This window comes from Somniosus microcephalus, chromosome 19, assembly GCF_052327205.1.
Source record: "Somniosus microcephalus isolate GS21.2 chromosome 19, FLI_Smic_1.0, whole genome shotgun sequence".
Classification (NCBI taxonomy): domain Eukaryota; kingdom Metazoa; phylum Chordata; class Chondrichthyes; order Squaliformes; family Somniosidae; genus Somniosus; species Somniosus microcephalus.
In genome coordinates, this window is record NC_141005.1 from 78,065,219 (window position 1) to 78,085,444 (window position 20,226).

Sequence of the window (20,226 nt, forward strand, 5' to 3'; positions counted from 1 at the left end):
GAGAGTAAGCTTGCAGGAAACATAAAAACTGACTTGTAAAAGCTTTTATAGATATTGTGAAGCGAAAAAGATTGGTGAAGTCAAGCATAGGTCCCTTGCAGACAGAATCAGGGGAATTTATAATGGGGAACAAAGAAAAGGCAGACCAATTAAATACATACTTTGGTTCTGTCTTCACAAAGGAGGACACAAATAACCTCCCCGAGATGTCGGGGAACATAGGGTCTAATGAGGGAGGAACTGAAAGAAATCAGTATTTGTAAGGAAATGGTGTTAGGGAAATTGACGGGATTGAAGGCCGATAAATCCCCAGGGCCTGATAATCTACATCCTAGGGTACTTAAGGAAGTGGCCCTAGAAATAGTAGATGCATTGCTGGTCATCTTCCAGAATTCAAGGCTCTGGAACAGTACCCATGGATTGGAGGGTAGCTAATGTTACCCCACTATTCAAAAAAGGTGGTAGAAAGAAAACGGGGAATTATAGACCGGTAAGCCTGAAATCAGTAGTGGGTAAAATGCTAGAGTCCTTTATAAAGTATGTAATAGCAGAGCACTTGGAAAACAGTGACAGGATCGGACAAAGTCAACATGGATTTACAAAAGGTAAATCGTGCTTGACCAATCTACTGGAATTTTTTGAGGATGTAGCTGGTAAAATAGATAAGGGAGAACCAGTGGATGTGGTGTATTTGGATTTTCAGAAGGCTTTCGATAAGGTCCCGCATAAGAGATTAGCGTGTAAAGTTAAGGCACATGGGATTGGGGGCAAGGTATTAACTTGGATAGAGAACTGGTTGGCAGACAGAAAGCAAAGAGTTGGAATAAACGGGTCTTTCTCCGAGTGGCAGGCAGTGACTAGTGGGGTACCACAGGGATCGGTCCTCGGACCCCAGCTATTCACAATATATATTAATGATCTAGATGAGGGAACTAGATGTAATATCTCCAAATTTGCAGACGACACAAAGCTGGGTGGGCGTGTGTGCTGTGAGGAGGATGCCGAGAAACTCCAGTATGATTTGGACAGGTTGGGTGATTGGGCAGAAGCATAGCAGATGCAATATAATGTGGATAAATGCGACACTTTGGTGTCAAAAACAGGAAGGCAGATTATTATCTGAATGGCAATAGATTGGGAGAAGGGGAAGTGCAACGAGACCTGGGTGTCCTTATGCACCAGTCACTGAAGGTAAGCATGCAAGTGCAGCAGGCGGTTAAGAAGGCAAATGGTATGTTGGCCTTCGTAGCGAGAGGGTTCGAGTACAGGAACATGGATGTTTTGCTGCAGTTGCACAGGGCCTTGGTGAGACCACATCTTGAGTATTGTGTGCAGTTTTGGTCACCTTATCAAAGGAAGGATGTTCTTGCCATGGAGGGAGTGCGGCGAAGATTCACCAGGCCGATACCTGGGATGGCAGGAATGACGTATGAGAGATTGGGCTTATACTCACTGGAGTTTAGAAGAATGAGAGGGGATCTCATTGAAACGTATAAAATTCTGACAGGACTGGCCAGACTAGATGCAGTAAGGATGTTCACCATGGTCCGGGCATCCAGAACCAGGGGTCACAGTCTAAGGATAAGGGGTATGCCATTTAGGACAGAAATGAGGAGGAATTTCTTCACCCAGAGAGTGGTGAACCTATGGAATTCTCTACCGCAGAAGGCAGTAGAGGCCAATTCATTAAATATATTCATTCAAGAAGGAGTTGGATATATTTCTTAAAGGCTAAAGGGATCAAGGGGTATGGGGAGAAAGCAGGGACCGGGTACTGAATTTGGATGATCAGCCATGATCACACTGAATGGCGGAGCAGGCTCGAGGGGCCGAATGGCCTACTCCTGCTCCTATCTTCTATGTTTCTATGGCTGGCGATTTCACCAAAGCCAATCTGAAGAAAGTACTGCCTAAGTACTATCAGCATATTATCTGCCCAACGCGAGCCAAGAACACACTGGATCACGTTTACACTCCGTTCCGGGATGGATACAAGGCTCTCCCGCACCCTCCCCTCGGCAAATCAGATCACGACTCCATCCTGCTGCTACCCACCTATAGGCAGAAACTGAAACAGGAAAAGCCTGTGATGAGATCTCTACAATGCTGGTCGGATCAATCAGACGCTGTTACAAGTCTGTTTTGATTCCACTGACTGGGATATGTTCCAGAATGCCTCGGACAATGACATCAACACATATACAGATTCAGTCATTAGTTTCATAAACAAGTGCATAGACGACGTTGTTCCGAGAATTGTTGTACGAACATTTCCCAACCAGAAACCATGGGTAAATGGCGATATCCGAGCTATGCTAAAAGCACGGTCCATCGCATTCAACTCTGGGGACATGGATGAGGACAAGAAATCAAGGTACGACCTCAGAAAAACCATCAAAAATGCAAAAAGACAATACACGGACAAAGTGGAGTCACACTATCATAGCTCAGATTCGCAAAGGATGTGGAGTGGACTACAATCTATTACGGACTGCAAAGGGAAACCCAGCTGTGTCATGCCCAGCAATGCCCCTCTCCCGGACGAGCTCAACACTTTTTACGCCCGGTTTGAGGCCAACAACAACTGGCCTGTTACAAGGGCGCCCGCGGCTCAGGACGACTGGGTCTTCTCAATCTCCGTGGCTGACGTGAGCAAGACTTTTAAGAGAGTGAACACCCACAAAGCACCCGGTCCAGATGGAATCCCTGGGCGTGTCCTTAGAGCATGCGCTGACCAGCTGGCAGCCGTGTTTACGGATATATTCAACCGTTCATTGTACCAGTCTGTAGTCCCCACCCGCTTCAAGATGACGTCGGTTATTCCAGTCCCCAAAAAAACAAAAGTAACCCGTTGTGGTAAACCACTGTCGTTCACTGTGTTCACTATTGTTGTTGTTGTCGTTCACTCTTGTTTCACTGTTATGCCTGATTATGCCTCAGCTGACTCCGCCCTTGGTTACCGGGTATAAGGACGGCCGCATGGCAGCTCCTGGCATTCGGTCGTCCACTAGAGGCATAGTCCTGATCTGTCTGAAGTGCAATTCAGTAGTTAATAAAAGCCTGTCGTTCTGAACTCTGCTCAGCCTTTTATTAGAATTGATAGCGCATCAATTTTATTAACTACTGAGAAAAAAAAAAAAATAATAATAATAACGATGCTGCAGATACTTAAGATCAAGTGCCTGGAACTCGACCCGCAAGAACCGGACTCGACTGCTAAGTTCTCGCACTGGCTGAACTGTTTTGAGTCCTTTCTGGCTGCATCCGGCGAGACCGTCGCCACCGACGACGCCAAGCTCAGGGTGCTGAATTCTAAAGTAAACCACCGAGCTTTTGCCCTTATCCGGGACGCTACGAGCTACCAGGGGGCTATCGACATTTTGAAGGAGCAATACGCACGCCCGGTCAACTATGTTTACGCAAGACATCTCCTGGGGTCTCGCAAACAACAGCCCGGGGAACCCACAGAAGCATACATACGGGAGCTGAAGGAACTCGGTCGAGCCTGCGAATGCAAGCAAGTATCAGCCACGGAACATACGGAGGAGCTCATCCGGGACGCCCTCGTTGCGGGCCTCAGGTCCACTCACACACGGCAGCGACTGCTGGAAAGTAGCGAGCTCGACCTGAAGGCGGCGATTTCACTCACCCTTTCGTTGGACGTAGCCCATCGGAACATGGAGGCCTACTCCCCGGACCGCGCGGCCGCCTCATGGATGTCGCAGCCGCCGCCATCTTGGGACGCGGCGCCGCCACGGGCCCCGGCCTCAACTGCTGCAGCGATGTCCCGCCCGAGCCAGAAATGTTATTTCTGTGGCCAAACCAAACACCCCAGGGCGCGCTGCCCGGCGAAAAACGCGGTCTGCTCTGCCTGCGGTAAGAAGGGACACTACGCTGGCGTCTGCAGAAGTCAGAAGACCCCTACCTCCAGCAGCGCCGCGTGCGATTCGTGGGAGCGGCCATCTTGCCTTCCTCCAGCCTCGTGGGGATCGGGATCGTCATGGGTGCTGCCATTTTGTCCTTCTTCTCCGACGCCGCCATTTTGCCAACGGGCCCCCGACTCACCCACCGCCTCACCGGGGTACTACAGCGACGCTCCCGACTCCACAGCGGCCTCCATTACGCTGGATCAATCCAGACCCCATCAGCTAGCCAGGTCCACGATGAACATCCAGGTAAATGGCCGCGCCACAACTTGCCTTTTTGATTCCGGGAGCACGGAGAGCTTCATACACCCTGATACGGTACGGCATTATTCCCTCTCGGTCCGGCCAACGCGCCATCGGATCTCCATGGCCTCAAAATCTCACTCAGCAGACGTCGGCGGCTACTGCGTAGTGACCCTCTCGGTGAAGGGCTCCATTTATAAAAATGTAAAGCTATTCGTCCTGCCACATCTCTGCGCTGCCGTTCTGCTGGGGTTGGACTTTCATTGTCACTTTAAGAGTGTCACCTTGACATACGGTGGACCTCTTCCCCCGCTCACTGTCTGCAACCAGCAGTTTTTAAATTGCCCGCCGCGCCCCACCTGTAGTCTCTCCACCCTCAAAATCACACCCCCCCCCCCCCTGTTCGCCAACCTCACCCGCGACTGCAAGCCTATCGCCACAAAGAGCAGGCGATACAGCACCGGGGACAGATCCTTTATAAGATCTGAGGTGACGCGGCTCCTGAAGGAGGGGATTATTGAGGGTAGTACCAGCCCCTGGCGAGCTCAGGTGGCAGTTGTTAAGACCGGCAACAAGCAGCGCCTGGTCATCGACTACAGCCAGACTATCAACAAGTACACCCAGTTGGACGCATACCCCCTCCCCCGCATAGCCGACATGGTTAATAAGATAGCGCAATACCGCGTTTTCTCGACCATTGACCTCAAGGCAGCATACCACCAAATCCCTATCCGCCCTGAGGACCGCCAGTACACAGCTTTCGAGGCAAACGGCTGTCTTTTTCACTTCCTCAGGGTTCCTTTCGGCGTCACTAACGGTGTCTCCGTCTTCCAGAGGGAGATGGACCGGATGGTCGACGAGAATGCGTTACAGGCCACGTTTCCCTACCTGGACAACGTGACCATCTGCGGCCTTGACCTGCAGGACCATGACGCCAATCTTGATAAGTTCCTTCGCACGGCCCAACTCCTAAATCTCACGTACAACAAGGAAAAGTGCATATTCCGCACAGCCCGCCTCGCTATCCTTGGTTGCGTGGTGGAACACGGAGTCATCGGTCCTGACCCTGACCGGATGCACCCATTGATGGAACTTCCCCTGTCCCACTGTCTCAAGGCCCTCAAAAGGTGCCTGGGCTTCTTTTCCTATTACGCCCAGTGGGTCCCTCATTATGCGGACAAAGCCCATCCACTTATCAAGTCCACTTCCTTCCCCCTGACGGCGGAGGCCCGCTTAGCCTTTCACCGTATAAAAGATGACATTGCCAAGGCCACCATGCACTCGGTAGACGAGTCCATCCCCTTCCAGGTGGAGAGCGATGTATCCGACTTTGCCCTGGCCGCTACCCTTAACCAGGTGGGAAGACCCGTGGCTTTTTTTTCACGAACCCTCCAGGGCTCCGAACTCAGACACTCCTCTGTGGAAAAAGAGGCCCAGGCCATTGTGGAGGCGGTGCGCCACTGGCGGCACTACCTGGCCGGAAAACGATTTACCCTGCTTACTGACCAACGTTCAGTCGCTTTCATGTTCAACAACAAGCAGAGGGGCAAAATCAAAAATGACAAGATTTTGAGATGGAGAATTGAACTTTCCACCTACAATTACGACATCTTGTACCGGCCCGGGAAACTCAACGAACCCTCAGATGCTCTATCGTGAGGCACATGCGCCACCGCGCAGATCGATAGACTACGGGGCCTCCACAACGACCTCTGCCACCCGGGGGTCACCAGGTTCTTCCATTTCATTAAGGGCCGCAACCTGCCTTACTCCATCGAGGAGGTCAGGACCATGACCAGGAGCTGCCCAGTCTGTGCAGAGTGCAAGCCGCGCTTCTATATGCCTGACAGAGCAAACCTGATCAAGGCCACCCGCCCTTTTGAGCGCCTGAGTATCGACTTTAAAGGGCCCCTCCCCTCCTCTGACCGTAATGTGTACTTCCTCAACATAGTTGATGAGTACTCCCGTTTCCCTTTCGCCATCCCCTGCCCGGACACGACCACCGCCAAGGTCATTAAATGCCTGCACAACCTCTTTGCTCTGTTCGGTTTTCCCAGCTATATTCATAGCGACCGGGGCTCGTCCTTCATGAGCGACGAACTCCGTCAGTACCTGCTCATGAGAGGTATTGCCTCAAGCCGGACCACCAGCTACAACCCCCGGGGGAACGGACAGGTTGAAAGAGAGAACGCGACGATCTAGAAGGCGGCCCTCCTAGCCTTAAAATCTAGGGGCCTTCCGACCTCCCGTTGGCAGGATGTCCTACCTGATGCGCTCCACTCCATCCGGTCACTGCTGTGTACTGCCACCAACGCCACCCCCCATGAGCGAATGTTCGTCTTTCCCCGGAGGTCCACATCCGGTACCTCACTACCCACTGGCTGACGTCCCCAGGGCCCGTCCTGCTGAGGAAGCATGTAAGGTCCCACAAAACGGCTCCCCTGGTAGAGAAGGTTCACCTCCTCCATGCCAACCCCCAGTACGCCTACGTGGCATACTCGGACGGGCAGGAGGATACAGTCTCCATTAGAGATCTGGCACCCTCGGGGTCCACTGACCCGTCACCATTGCCTTCCACCACGACCCCCTTCGACACGGCCCAAAATTCAGTAGACCCAACTCTCACCCCGTCCATTCCACCCCAGTAGACGGCATGCCGCGACCCCAGGACCAGCCGGAGTCCACTCGCCCACCCAACACCAAAGGGGACGATACGCCGGTGCTCGACCCCGCTCAAGACGCGTCGTTGGAAGCTGTACCATCGCAACCGTCGCCACGAAGATCTCGACGGCAGACGAGGCCGCCCGACACTCGCCTACTCGAACTTTTGATACACTTCACCCCGCCGGACTTAATTTTAAACGAGGGGTGAATGTGGTAAACCACTGTCGTTCACTGTGTTCACTATTGTTGTTGTTGTTGTTGTCGTTCACTCTTGTTTCACTGTTATGCCTGACTATGCCTCAGCTGACTCCGCCCTTGGCTACCGGGTATAAGGATGGCCGCATGGCAGCTCCTGGCATTCGGTCGTCCACTAGAGGCATAGTCCTGATCTGTCTGAAGTGCAATTCAGTAGTTAATAAAAGCCTGTCGTTCTGAACTCTGCTCAGCCTTTTATTAGAATTGATAGCACATCACCCGTTTAAACGACTACCGCCCCATGGCACTCACTTCTGTCATCATGAAGTGCTTTGAGAGGCTGGTCAAAACCCACATGAACTCCTTACTACCTGACACACTGGGCCCACTCCAATTTGCCTACCGCCCAAACAGATCTAGGGATGATGCCATCGCCACTATACTGCACACTGCCTCATCACACCTGGATAAGAGGAACACCAATGTGAGAATGTTGTTCATTGATTATAGTTCAGCATTCAATACCATGATCCCCTCCAAGCTTGTCAACAAGCTCAGTGAGCTAGGACTTAACACCTCCCTATGCAACTGGATCCTGGACTTCCTGACGGGCAGACCCCAGGTGGTGAAAATAGGCAGTAACACCTTCTCCACACTGATCCTGAACACGGGAGCTCCCCAGGGTTGTGTGCTCAGCCCCCTTCTGTACTCCGTTTACTCACGATTGCGTGGCCACGCACAACTCCAACATCAAGTTTGCTGATGACACTGCCGTTGTAGGCCTGATCACAGATGGCGACGAGACAGGCTACAGGGAGGAGGTAAGAGTCCTAGCAGAATGGAGCAAGTACAACAACCGCTCCCTCAACATCAGCAAAACAACGAAAATGATCATGGACTACAGGAAGCGGCAGGGGGAGGGACGCACCCCAATCTACATTGAAGGGGCTGAGGTGGAGAGGGTTAGCAGCTTCAAATTCCTGGGTGTATTCATTACAGAGGACTTAACGTGGTCCCATCACATCGACGTCGTAACCAAGAAGGCATGCCAACGCCTGTTCTTCCTCAGGAGACTGAAGAAATTTGGAATGGCCCCCCAGATTCTCACCAACTTCTCACCATCGAGAGTATCCTGTCCAGCTGCATCACTACCTGGTATGGCAACTTTACCGCCACAGACCGCAAGGCTCTACAGATGGTGGTGAAAGCTGCACAACACACTATAGGAATTAAACTACCTGCTGTGCAGGATATCTACCCCGAGGTGTGCCGGGGGAAGGCCCGGAGAATCATCAAAGACGCGAGCCACCCCAGCCACAACTACTTCGCCCTGCTCCCGTCCGGTAAGAGATACCGAAGCATACGGTCTCGTACCAGCAGTTTTCGAAACAGCTTCTACCCCCAGGCCATAAGACTCAAATGAATAATTTATTATTTATTACTGTTGTTTTATTTATTACTGTATTTCTATTCGTATTTTTATCATTGCTATGCCATATTTATACCAACATTGGGAAGACTCGTAAAAATCAACATTTCATTGTACAGTACACACGTCTGCTGCATATATATGACAAATAAAACTGAATTGAATTGAACTGAATTGACTGCTCATGCAATATGTGCCATGGCCAATCAGGGTTACCTTGGGAAGAAACTGAGCTGGAAATGAAAGTTTTTTTCCTGAATTTCAAGGAATTGTAAATCTCCCCAAACCTCAGGCACTGCTGCCATTGTGTCTTGTTAACACTATCAGGGAGGAAACTGAGTTGGTGCAGTACTGAGTTGGTGCTGTACTGACCTCATTGCTAAGCCCAAGCCCGACTATCCACCCAGCAATAGTGAGACTGTGGGAAGGGGAGCTCCCACTGTTAACTATTTATTAGAGAATTCATTTGACTCTTTGGCCCAATGTGAATGGGAAGAGAAACTATTACTGCTTTTGTCCACAACACTGCAAACAATGGAGAACGAGGAATAAACATTTTAGCTCAATGATGAAATGAGTAAATAAATCCACAACTACTGGTAACCCCACAAGAGAAGGTGTTTCTGTTTAAGTATCTTGGTATGGTGCTACATTAGGGTTGCAACTAAAATATAACGAAGAGGCTTCAGGAAATGATACCGAGTGTATGACATATTGAGCTCGGAGAAAGAGCGTAGCTGATGGTATTTCTGGGCCAAGACTAAGTTTGATGACATCCTCAGGAGCCCAGAAGAGAAAGAATCAGCTCGGAGTGCAGTGAAACAGTTACCATTTCAGGAAAGGAGAAACTCCAGTCAGTGGGAATGAGACAAGAGATGCAACCGACTCGAGGAATTTCGCGATCATGGCGGGCTGACCTGCGCGCGTGCACGGCGGGCTGACCTGCGCGCGTGCACCTGCTTAAGGGCCGGACACAACCGCGATGAAACTACAAAGAAAAGCGGTAATACAATTGAGAATTTGTATCTGATACACAAGAAACAAACGATTCAAAACGAGGAACGCGAGCGGCTTTTTAGTAAATTTCAAAAACTTGCTAAAAATAAAATCACATCCGTAGTGGAATTTCCAAAAGATTTTCAAGCTCCCTGAGGATTGCATTAAGACATGGATGGAAATTCTACTGCTATTTTCAACCAGCAAACTGAATCCAACACAGGTCCTAATCCTCCTCTTGTTCACGGAAGCAAATTGCTCGTTGTCACGAAATGGCATTTTGTGATCATTATTCATGAGATGAACAGAAACCCTGTTGTGAGCCGGTGAACCGTGCAGGATCCACTGCTGTGTGATTCGGAGTAAAATCCTGCAGTGCGCACAGAGATAACACTGATAGGAGAGATCCTACCCCTCAGTCCATGGAATCCCATGATGATGATGCTTTCTTTTTATTTACTAAACACATTGTCGATCAAGCAAAGTACCCTGGAATTAATGAACTGTACACACCAATGAATGAGCAGAAACCGCAAGAGCCAAAAATCTACAGTTACTTCAGCACCTTCCCGCCGTAACTTTGCGATATCCTGGCCTGGCACGGTAGTTTCCAGGATTGTCCATTGGTGGAAGAACTTCCACCTCCATCCCACCCGAACAATGCCATCAGTGTAAGAGCGAGCAGGGCTGAGGGCGGGGACTGGGAAGATCGCCAGGTTAACTGGAGAAGAGAACAATGCTAGAATTGGGGTAAAGGAGGAAAGAAAGGTTTGCATTTATATAGCGCCTTTCACAACCACCAGACATCCGAAAGCGCTTTATAGCCAATGAAGTACTTTTTGAAGTGTAGTCATTGTTGTAACGTAGGAAATGTGGCAGCCAATTTTGCACACAGCAAGGTCCCACAAACAGCAATGTGATAATGACCAGATCGCCTGTTTTTGTTATGTTGATTGAGGGATAAATATTGGCCAGGACACTGGGAATTTCCCTGCTCCTGTTCGAAATAGTGCCATGGGATCTTTTACGCCCACCTGAGAGAGCAGATGGGATCTCGGTTTAACGTCTCATCCAAAAGGCGGCACCTCCAACAGTGCAGCACTGGAGTGTCGGTCTAGATTTTTGTGCTCAAGTCTCTGGAGTGAGACTTAGAACCCACAACCTTCTGATTCAGAGGCGAGGGTGCTACCAACTGAGCCACTGGTTGACACACACATGGGTAGGAAGGGAAAGGGAAGGTTAAGAAGGTGAGAATAAAGAACAGGGGAGAAGTTGTAAAGAGTGTTTTTTGGTAGCGGGGGTGGGGGGAGGAGGAGCAGGGAGAAGTTCAGAGCAGCACTCTGGGCTGGGAAAGATTGCCAACATGAACTGGGGTGGGACAAGACTGCCCTTCGACTGAGGAAAGATAAATTCCAGCTTGGATGGGATGGGAGTGGGTGGGTGAAGAGTGCCAGGTTTAAAGTTGGGGGGGGAAGGGTGAGGGAAAAGATTGTCAGCTTGAACTAGGAGGGTTAGAGAAGAAAGTCACTTTGAGAGGATGAGTTGTAATGTCGATGAATTGGGTCTGTGGAGCGTAGAGTGCCTTTGTGAACTGGGCTGGTGAGGGATTAGATGTGGGAGATGAACTACTGAGGTAACTCTTGGGTGATGGTGCGGTTGGTCAGTTAAAAATCCAAATAAGACTTTGTTTTTCTTCTTCAAATTAAAAAAAAATCTATTAATTGCCAAGTATAAAATGCTTAAACATTAACAAAGATTCTTAATTTTAATTGGGAAGCACCAATTTTGTACCTTCAACATTGGTATTTCCCCTTCAGGCTTCTTGTTGTTTATACCCGCTACTGAAGGTACAAGGCCCGGGTAACTACAGGCTATCACAGGGCTGGGCAGCTCTGACAGCCCGATACCGATCATGGGTAAAGTCACCTCACTCCCACTTCATCGATTGGACCCAATTTATACCCCAAACATCAGCCTGGCAGCTCACACCCGGCCCTCCCTCCCGCCCTAACATCAGCCTGGCAGCTCACACCCGGCGCTCCCTCCCGCCGCCACTCGCCCTTTCCTCACACGGTCTGTCCCCAAGCGCGGGCTTCGCCGGTTGCTGCCGCCACACTCTGCTCTGCTCCGTCCCTGTAGTTCCCTCACCCCCGGCCTGAGAAGCCCTTCACAAGGGGCCGAATGCTGGGATTTCGCCATTGGTCAAACTGCCCAGGCTAGCGGGTTGGGTTGTTTCAAACTCATCTGCTCAACAGAAATAACAGACCGGGGAGACACCACAGGAAGCAGAGCTCGAGCCTCGACACCCGCCGCCATCTCGCTCCCACTCTCCCAACGCGCGCTCGCTTTCTCCAATCACCAGCTCTCTATCAAAGCCTCTCCCTCTGTCCTCCAATCACCAGCTCTGGCTCAACCCCAGTCTCCCTCATTCCCATGTTCGAGCTCGCTCATCCAATCGTCATCTCGCTATCAAAAGCTCTCCTCCAATCATCAGCTCTGTCTCAAACCCTATCCTCTCCCTCGGTCATCCAATCATCAGCTCGTTATCAAACCCTCTCCCTCTCTCCTCCAATCCGGACCCTCAGTTTCTCCCCCACGTGATGTTGATGGTGTGGTGGGCTGACGAGAGGGGGCGGGTTGAAGCCGGAGCGGGACTCGGGTTCTGTCAGGCGCGGAGCCGGCACCGTGCGAGGCGGCGCTGGAGAAGCTGTATGACCGCTTGCTGCACCGGGGCAGGGCCTGTGGAAGCACCATGGCGGCCCTGCCCCTACAGCAGCCGAGCTACCTGCTGGTGAGTGCGCAGGGCCCGGCTTCTCGCCGCTTACCGCGTTCCTTCAGTAACCGCGGCTTAGGCCCGCTCGGCTCTCGCCGCAGAGACTGAGGCCCTTCAACCGCCCGAGCTCCCCTGTCCCTTGCAGTTGGGCTGTGCCCCAGCGCTTCGTTTACCGGGGCCGGCCCGGAGGGGCTGAATGGCTGCCTCCTTTTCCTATGGATTGGTGTTACCGAGAGCTCAGCCCGACTGAACGGAATCATTTGCACTGCTAGAATCACCTTTAGTGTGAAAATACTCTCTGCTGCCTTACTCTCATCACTCGAAAGCAACACTGACTTGATTCCTTCTGTTGAGTAGAAAAGAGGAAGCCTTGCATTAATCTCTCCTGCCTTCCCCCCCCATCACAGAGCTTCACTTTTGTGCTTTTCTTTCCTCCCCATCCCCCCTCTCCATGCCTCCGCACTTACTTAAAATCTGTTACATCTCCAACTTTTTCCAGTTTTGACGAAAGGTCGTCGACCTGAAACGTTAGCTCTGCTTAAGAAGATAAGAAATAGGATCAGGAGTAGGCCATTTGGCCCTTTGAGCCTGCTCCACCATTCAATAATAAATATCTAGCACAACTCCACTTTCCTGCACTATCCCCCTATCCCTTGATTCCCTTAATATTCAAAAATCTATCGATCTTTGACTTGAATATACTCAACGACTGAGCCGCCACAGCCCTCGGGTAGAGAATTCCAAAGATTCGCCACCCTCTGAGTGAAGAAATTTCTCCTCGTCTCAAGTTTTAAATGGCTGACCCCTTTCTCTCTACAGATGCTACCTGACCTGCTGTGTAGTTCCAGCATCTTGTGTTTCTATAGTGCCTTTCTCAACTTCAGGACATCCAAAAGTGCTTTAAGTACTTTTTGAAGTGTAGTCACTGTTGTAATGTAGGAAATGTGGCAGCCAAAGCAAGGTCCCACATACAGCAATGTGTTACTGACCAGATAATCACTTTTTTTTTAGTGATGTTGATTGAGGATTAAATATTGGCCTGGACACCAGGGCAAACTCAGCTGCTCTTCGAATACTATCATCTTTTGCATCCACTTGAGAGTGCAGATGGGGGGCCTCTGTTTAATGTCCCATCCAAAAGACGACGCCTCCAACCGTGCAGCACTCCCTCAGAACTGCACTGGAGTATCAGTGGCGATTTTGTGTTCAAGTCCCTGGAGAGAGACTTGAACACACAACCGACTGACTTGGAGGCGAAAGTGCTATCGCTGAGCTATGGCTGACACCTAGAGTACAAAAGCAAGGAAGCTATTCTAAACCTTTATAAATCATTGGTTAGGCCTCAGCTGAAGTAGTGTGTCCAATTCTGGGTATCACATTTTACGACGGATGGTAAGGGTTTGGAGAGGGTGCAGAGGAACTTACCAGAATGGTACCAGGGATGTGGAGAGAAGCTGGGATTGTTCTGCTTAGAGCAGAGAAGGTTATGGGGAGATTTAATGGAGATGCTCAAAATTATGAGGGGTTCTAAGAGTAAATAAGAGAAACTGTTTCCACTGGCAGGTGGGTCAGTAACCAGAGGGGACCACTTTGATAGAAAAAACAGAGGCAGAGTATTTCCTAAATGGTGAAAGATTGGGGAATGCAGATGCTCAAAGGGACCTGGCTGTCCTTGTACATGAGTCACTGAAAGTAAATGTGCAGGTGCAGCAAGCCATTAGGAAGGCAAATGGTATACTGGCCTTCATTACAAGAGGATTTGAGTACAGGAGTAAAGATGTCTTACTCCAATTATATAGGGCCTTGGTGAGACCACACCTGGAGTACTGTGTATAATTTTGGTCTCCCTACCTGAGGAAGGATATACTTGCCATAGAGGGAGTGCAATGAAGGTTCACGAGATTGATTCCTGGGATGGCGGGACTGTCGTATGAGAAGAGATTGAGTAAACTAGGCCTGTATTCTCTTGAATTCAGAAGAATGAGCGGGGATCTCATTGAAGCATACAAAATTATTACAGGGCTTGATAGGGTGGATGCTGGGAGAATGTTTCCCTTGGCTGGGGAGTCTAGAACCAGGGGCCACAGCCTCAGGATAAAAGGTAGGCCATTCAGGACTGAGATGAGAAGAAATTTCTTCACACAGAGGGTGGTGAATCTTTGGAATTCTCTACCCCAGAGGGCTGTGGAGGCTCAGTCATTGGGTATATTCAAAACAGAAGTCGCTAGATTTCTGATGAGTAAGGGCATCAAGGGATATGCCGATAGGGCTGATGAATGGAATTGAGACATAAGATCAGCCAGGATCTCATTGAATGGCAGAGCAGGCTCAAAGGGCCGAATGGCCTACTCCTCCTATTTCTTATGTTATGGGACAGATTTAATCTAATTTGTCAAAGAACCAGAGGACATATGAGGATTTTTTTTTTAATGCAGTGAGTTAAGCAGATTCAATAATAACTTTCAGTAGGATATTGGATATACGTGAAGGCAAAATTTGCAGGCTATGGGGAAAGAACAGGGGAGTAGGACACGGAGGACCGAATGACCGCCTGTGCTGTATGATTCTGAGTTTTGTGTGTTAAGTGGACACAACACCCAACCTCTGCTTTTTGACAGTTTTGGATCCTGAGACCCTCTTTTAAATCTCTTGCTTCTTTCTCTGGCTTTAACAGATTTTTAACTGTTCAAATCTCTGATTTTTCCACGCTTGTGCTCGAAGCATTTAGGTATATAACTTTCCGGAATTAATTTCTCTTCTCTCTCTGGTTCCTTTGAAACATCTCGCTGCTGCATTGCTCACTCACCGAGCTTTTCTTCCTCCAGTTTCTGGTGGCAGTCAGGGTTCAGGTCCCCTTCTCTGGTTCAAAAACACATGCTCTTTTTCACTAAGTGAAGGAATAAAAAAAAGTATTCTCTTTTGACAGGCTCTTCTTAAAGCAGATGGCGTGAACAAGCCTCTATTTCAGAGATGCCATGACTTATCCAAGGTGATTGAAGACTACTCTCCCAAGGTACAAAGTGGCTGTGTTTACCTCGTCTCTCTTTAGCCTGCAGAAATTGCCCGATTTTCACCCTTTCCTGGAAGAGCCAACTCTTAATGGGCTATTCTTCCACGAGTGTCCAAGTAGTCGTTCTTCGTGTGACTTTGATGGCAGGCCTATTCAATCATTGGGGGGGTGGGCACAGTCTGGCCTGATCCTCACTCCCTCCCAGGCCATAAGCACACACTTTTCAGTGTGCCTGATTTCTCTTGCCTGGGAGTGCATAGTCCTGTTGTAGTGTCCTCACTGCTGCCCTGACTGAGAGCTCATGGCACGGATGGAGCGTGACACGGTACCACATCACTGGATGGATGCATTTCCCCCTCGGGGCAGTCTTTTTATTTTAAAGTATGTCTTCATCCTTTTTAGCAGCATTTAGTTGTTAGACTGCTTTGTGAGCCTGCTTTATATTTCATATCTTGGTGTTTCCAGGAGCTCCATTTAATTTTCCCCTGGCTGATGGAGAGCGTGTTTGGCACGCACGATGGGACTGTTACCGGTTGGAACATGCGCTATTTGCAGGGCCGAATGAATCCGACTGATTACACCGCTGTGGTTGAGTTCTTGGATCCCAGGTATGGCAATAATGGCTTTCTTTTCAACTGGGAAGGATAGAGTAGGAAAGAGCTGGGAGCTTAAACTAAAGTAGTAAGACCTACTTTGTTGCATGCTACATATTTCTGTCGTCTTGATTTAGTATGGCCTGATGCCTGCTTCACCAGGAGATCAAAGCAGTAATGCACCACACAGGCTAGGGAACTCTGCAGAGTTTGTGCTCGACTCTCACCTCTGACCTGCCACCCCATCCCTGCTTCCCCCATGTCCCTTTAGCCCAGACTGATGAAATGGAAGTCTTCTAAATGGCTGTAAGGATTCTATGTTTAAAAAAATAATGTGGCTGGCCTCGGCTCCTGGGGGCTACATGTCTGCAGTGTTGAAGTACCTAGAAAATTGCCATTCTCACTCAGAAGCACCATAGGATGGCTAGTGTGGCAAATGGAAAGATAATCTGTCGGGTTGTTCGTCTGAGGGTGGGCCTGAGGCAGAGTGGGGAGACCTTCACTCTATCTAACACGGCTGTACATGACCTGGGAGTGCTTGCTGGTGATGCTAGGTGGAAAGTGTCTTTCATATATCCCGGGTTAACGTCCCTTGCTTTGCTGATGACAACGCACCAATAACAATAGAGAGGCTTGCATTTATATAGCGTGTTTCACAACCCCAAAGTGCTTCACAGCCATTGAAGTACTTTTGAAGTGTAGTCACTGTTGTAATGTAGGAAACATTTATAGCTGAAGATCATCATTGTATTAATTAGCTTCATGTTCCCTCACAGGGCTGTGTATGTAAAGCCTGGAGGCAGTGCTTTACCTTTTATTCATTGGGGAATAATGAGATTGACCATTATTTTCTCTTCCTACCCACTCCAGCCATCTAAACCTCTCCACCTCCAAACTCTCCTTCCCCCCCCCCCCCCCCCCCAAACGACCCATTGTCCTTTTGGTGGCTTTAAGGCTGCTTCTTGTGCTGGTGAGTTCCACGTGGTGCTTGCTGGGGTTGAATCCTCCGGTAGCCTGTGCGTCTCCTTGTTAAATATTGCTGCTGCTGTCCTCCCATTCATGGCAATGTCCTGCTGCTGCTGAGATGGACCTTTCCCAGTCTTGTGATGTGGAACCAGAGCACTCAATAATGGGAATTGCCTGATTGCAAATTGAGGGGGATTTTGGGACAGACCCATCTGTAGTGAAGAAACAATATTTAGTATGAAGGAACGTGAGCCACTGGGATGGGGTTCAAGGACTTTTTAGGCAACAATGAAGAGGCAACCTGTAAATTTTCTGCAAGGGGTATAATGAAATACTTGGGTAGAAACATAGATCAGCAAAACACGACAGCAATTGGCAAACTCTCCCAAATTAAACAACCTCCAAATTCAGGAGATGTGAGGGGGTTAACAGCGAGGAGGCATGAGATAGGGGACAGGGGCTATGGGATTGTGGGTACAAGAATGGTGAACAGAGGGTATGGGATGGGGGACCGAGGATATGGGATAAGTGAATATGGGGCAGGGCTATGGGGAAAGAGCAGGCGAGTGGGAATAATTAGATAGCTCTTTCAATGAACCGACAGGCATGCTGGGCCGAAAGCGCACAGAAGGCGGCCAATCATTTTATGATTGGGACAGGGAGGTATGGGATGGGGTATAGGATAGCGTAGAGAGGGTATGGAATAGAGCACAGAAGGTGTGGGTGAAGGGATAATTACTAGTCCTAGCCCTTTTCGGGCTACCCCAGATCAGCTGTATTCCCCAGACGTTCACCTTCAACTAAAGTTAAAGATCGCCAAATTCTATAAGACGCTTAATTGGGTTTAAAGGTTCAGACTCTCTCTCCCTAAAGGAAAGGAACGACGTGAAGATGTTACCATCCTCCGGATAGCACTTTTAATAAGTTTAACTGGACTGTAACCTTCCGGATATTATGAGGGTCCGGAATACCCCCCAGAATTCTGCAACTCCTCACAAAAGAGTGTACAGAAATTGAGTTCGCGAGATTGATACAGAAATACTACTTGAGACAATTCTAAAAATATATAGATTTATTTAAGAGCCGACATGCAGTTAACAGCTTGAGTCAATCGCAGCATTAACAGTTCAAAAACAAATAGCTTACATTTCTTATCCTCAGAGATTGTTATTCTCAAATCTTAACTTCGTACATTTTTACATTTCTTACTATTCTAATCCAGGATATCCACCAAAATCAAATACCCTGATTACCCGAGACTCGAGTTGCAGGCTTAGAGTGGTTCTGAAGCCAAGAATCGCTTGCCCCTTCCCAGCGACTTTTGACTGTCTATCTGAAAAAGCTCTTTTTATACCTTTTTTAGTAGTAAATCCTTTGAAGTTTTCTGCTGATGTAAGCTAATTATCTCTAGTCATCTCTCTGTTGAATTTTTTTCTATTCTTACTGCCAATTCAACTGTTAGCTTGCAGACTTCTGTCTGTTGTTTAGGTGTTTCAAAACTTATAAAAAACAATATGACTAGTATATGTTTGATGTCATTCTTATCGAAGGTCTTCCATTCAATTCTTAATATTGGCTTAACTGGCTATTAGCAGACGTTGTGACTCCTATGTGTTCCAAGTTCAATACAAAAACCATGTGATTGATTGGTGCATCTATTGAAATCATATCTTCAAGTGTTCTGTTGGTATCATATTTACAACATGTAAATTAAAAACACTTCAACCGAGTATTTACTTGTTTTCTAGCTATCTCAATGGTTGTATTAAGAATTATGTCTCCTGTCTTTCAAGTTTAACATAAAAACTATTTGACCAGCAGGTGCTTCTTTTACTTGATGTCATCTTTTCAAAGGCACATGCCTCTCTTAATGTTTCTGTTCAATGTGTTAGTTTATAACACGTGGGTCATTTCATTGTGTTTCTCCCAAACTCCAGACCTTCTGGAAGCGTCAAACTGCTATTTCAATAGGGCCATTGTTTTAGTATTTTTAACCAATTCCCATTTCAAAGCTTGTTTGGTGTTTTACAACTTTTGTGTTATAAACCATCCCAGTTCAGAAGCTTGTATTGACACAGCTTGTGTTGCCAAGGCTTTCCAGACTTTTAAACCCAGTATATCATGTATTAATAAAATCAGAATTCTGTTCATATGATGGTGTATTTTTCTGAAATATGGCTTATTCCTTCACAAGGGAGGTATAGGATGGGGTATAGGATAGCGTAGAGAGGGTATGGAATAGAGCACAGAAGGTGTGGGGAAATAGAGCATGGGATGGGGTCAAGGGGGCATTGGGTAGGGAACAGAGGGTATGGGGTAAGAGTAGGGAAGTGGGAATAGCTGGATAGCTTTCAAAGAGGCGGCACAGGCACGTTGGGCAGAAGCTCCTGTGAAAATGTTTTTTCACTCATTTATAATTTTTAAATACTTTAAAAAAAAAAAAATAACTTTTTGTTTAAAATATTTAATTGAATGTAATTTTAACTCCTTTTAAAAACGTGATGGTTTTTTAGAAATTTATTTAATGTTTTAGTGTCTTTTTTCAATGATCCCCATTCATACTTTTGACAGGTCTGTCTGTCAAAATTATGAAGGGGGATTCCCTTCTCCCATTGGCTCGCCTGGCCCACATGGTCCCAGGGACGCTTGCGAACTGCCTGCGCCCCTGGGACACCTGGGCCCTGTGCATTTTTCGACTGTGGAGAGGCCCAGGATCGGAAGTGTCCGGACCTCTGGAGCCCTCAGGTAAGGTTGTAGATTTATTTCCGATAGGAGGCCTCTGCTCGCAGGAAGCCTCCTATCAGAAATTACGGGCCATTGTCTTTGGGAGAACTTGGTATCATGGATTTGAATTTTTTGTTTGTGACCTGAACCCGATTAAATATTTGGCTGCTGCTGTGCTACCGAGTCCTGGCTAATATTTATCGCTCAACAAACATCACTATAAAAGATTTTGTGGTCATTTATTTCATTGCTATTTGTGGGGCCTTGCTATACACAAATTGGCTGCTACGTTTTCCACATTGCAACAATGACAACACTTCAAAAGTATTTAATTGGCTGTAAAGTGCTTTGAGATGTCCTGAGATTGTGAAAGACGATATAGAAATGCAAGTTGTTTTTTTTTTTTTTTTTACTGTCCACTACCTCAGTGCCTTTTTGACATGTTAATGAAAATTCCCTTTTTCTTGTGTTTGACAGTGGCCCAATGATGAAGTTGGTTTATAAACTCCAGGCTGACGATTATAAGTATGAATTCCCGGTCTCGTATCTTCCTGTAAGTATGGAGGACTACACTGAATGAATGTGCTGATTTGTACTGTGTTCAGTGGCAGATTGCTAACACTTGCTCAGTGGTATGCTGAATTATGACTTTTAAAATGATTTTGTAGTCACCATGAGGGGGAAGAGGATCGGTTTTACAGAATAAG

The 20,226-nt window shown here is 48.1% G+C and overlaps 1 protein-coding gene across 6 annotated transcripts in view; it reads left to right on the forward strand.

The window, feature by feature from the left end:
* The first annotated feature begins 12,080 nt into the window (after positions 1-12,080).
* The window catches only part of smpd4 (sphingomyelin phosphodiesterase 4), a 74,161-nt gene continuing 66,015 nt past the window's right edge, over positions 12,081-20,226 (forward strand). For all 6 annotated transcript variants that reach the window (XM_085962074.1, XM_085962072.1, XM_085962075.1 and 3 more), the window contains exons 1-4: positions 12,081-12,244; positions 15,153-15,239; positions 15,702-15,844; positions 19,997-20,072. In XM_085962074.1, coding sequence (XP_085818200.1) covers positions 12,206-12,244; positions 15,153-15,239; positions 15,702-15,844; positions 19,997-20,072 — 345 coding nt within the window. In that variant the 5' untranslated portion in view covers positions 12,081-12,205. The remainder of the gene's footprint in view (positions 12,245-15,152; positions 15,240-15,701; positions 15,845-19,996; positions 20,073-20,226) is intronic.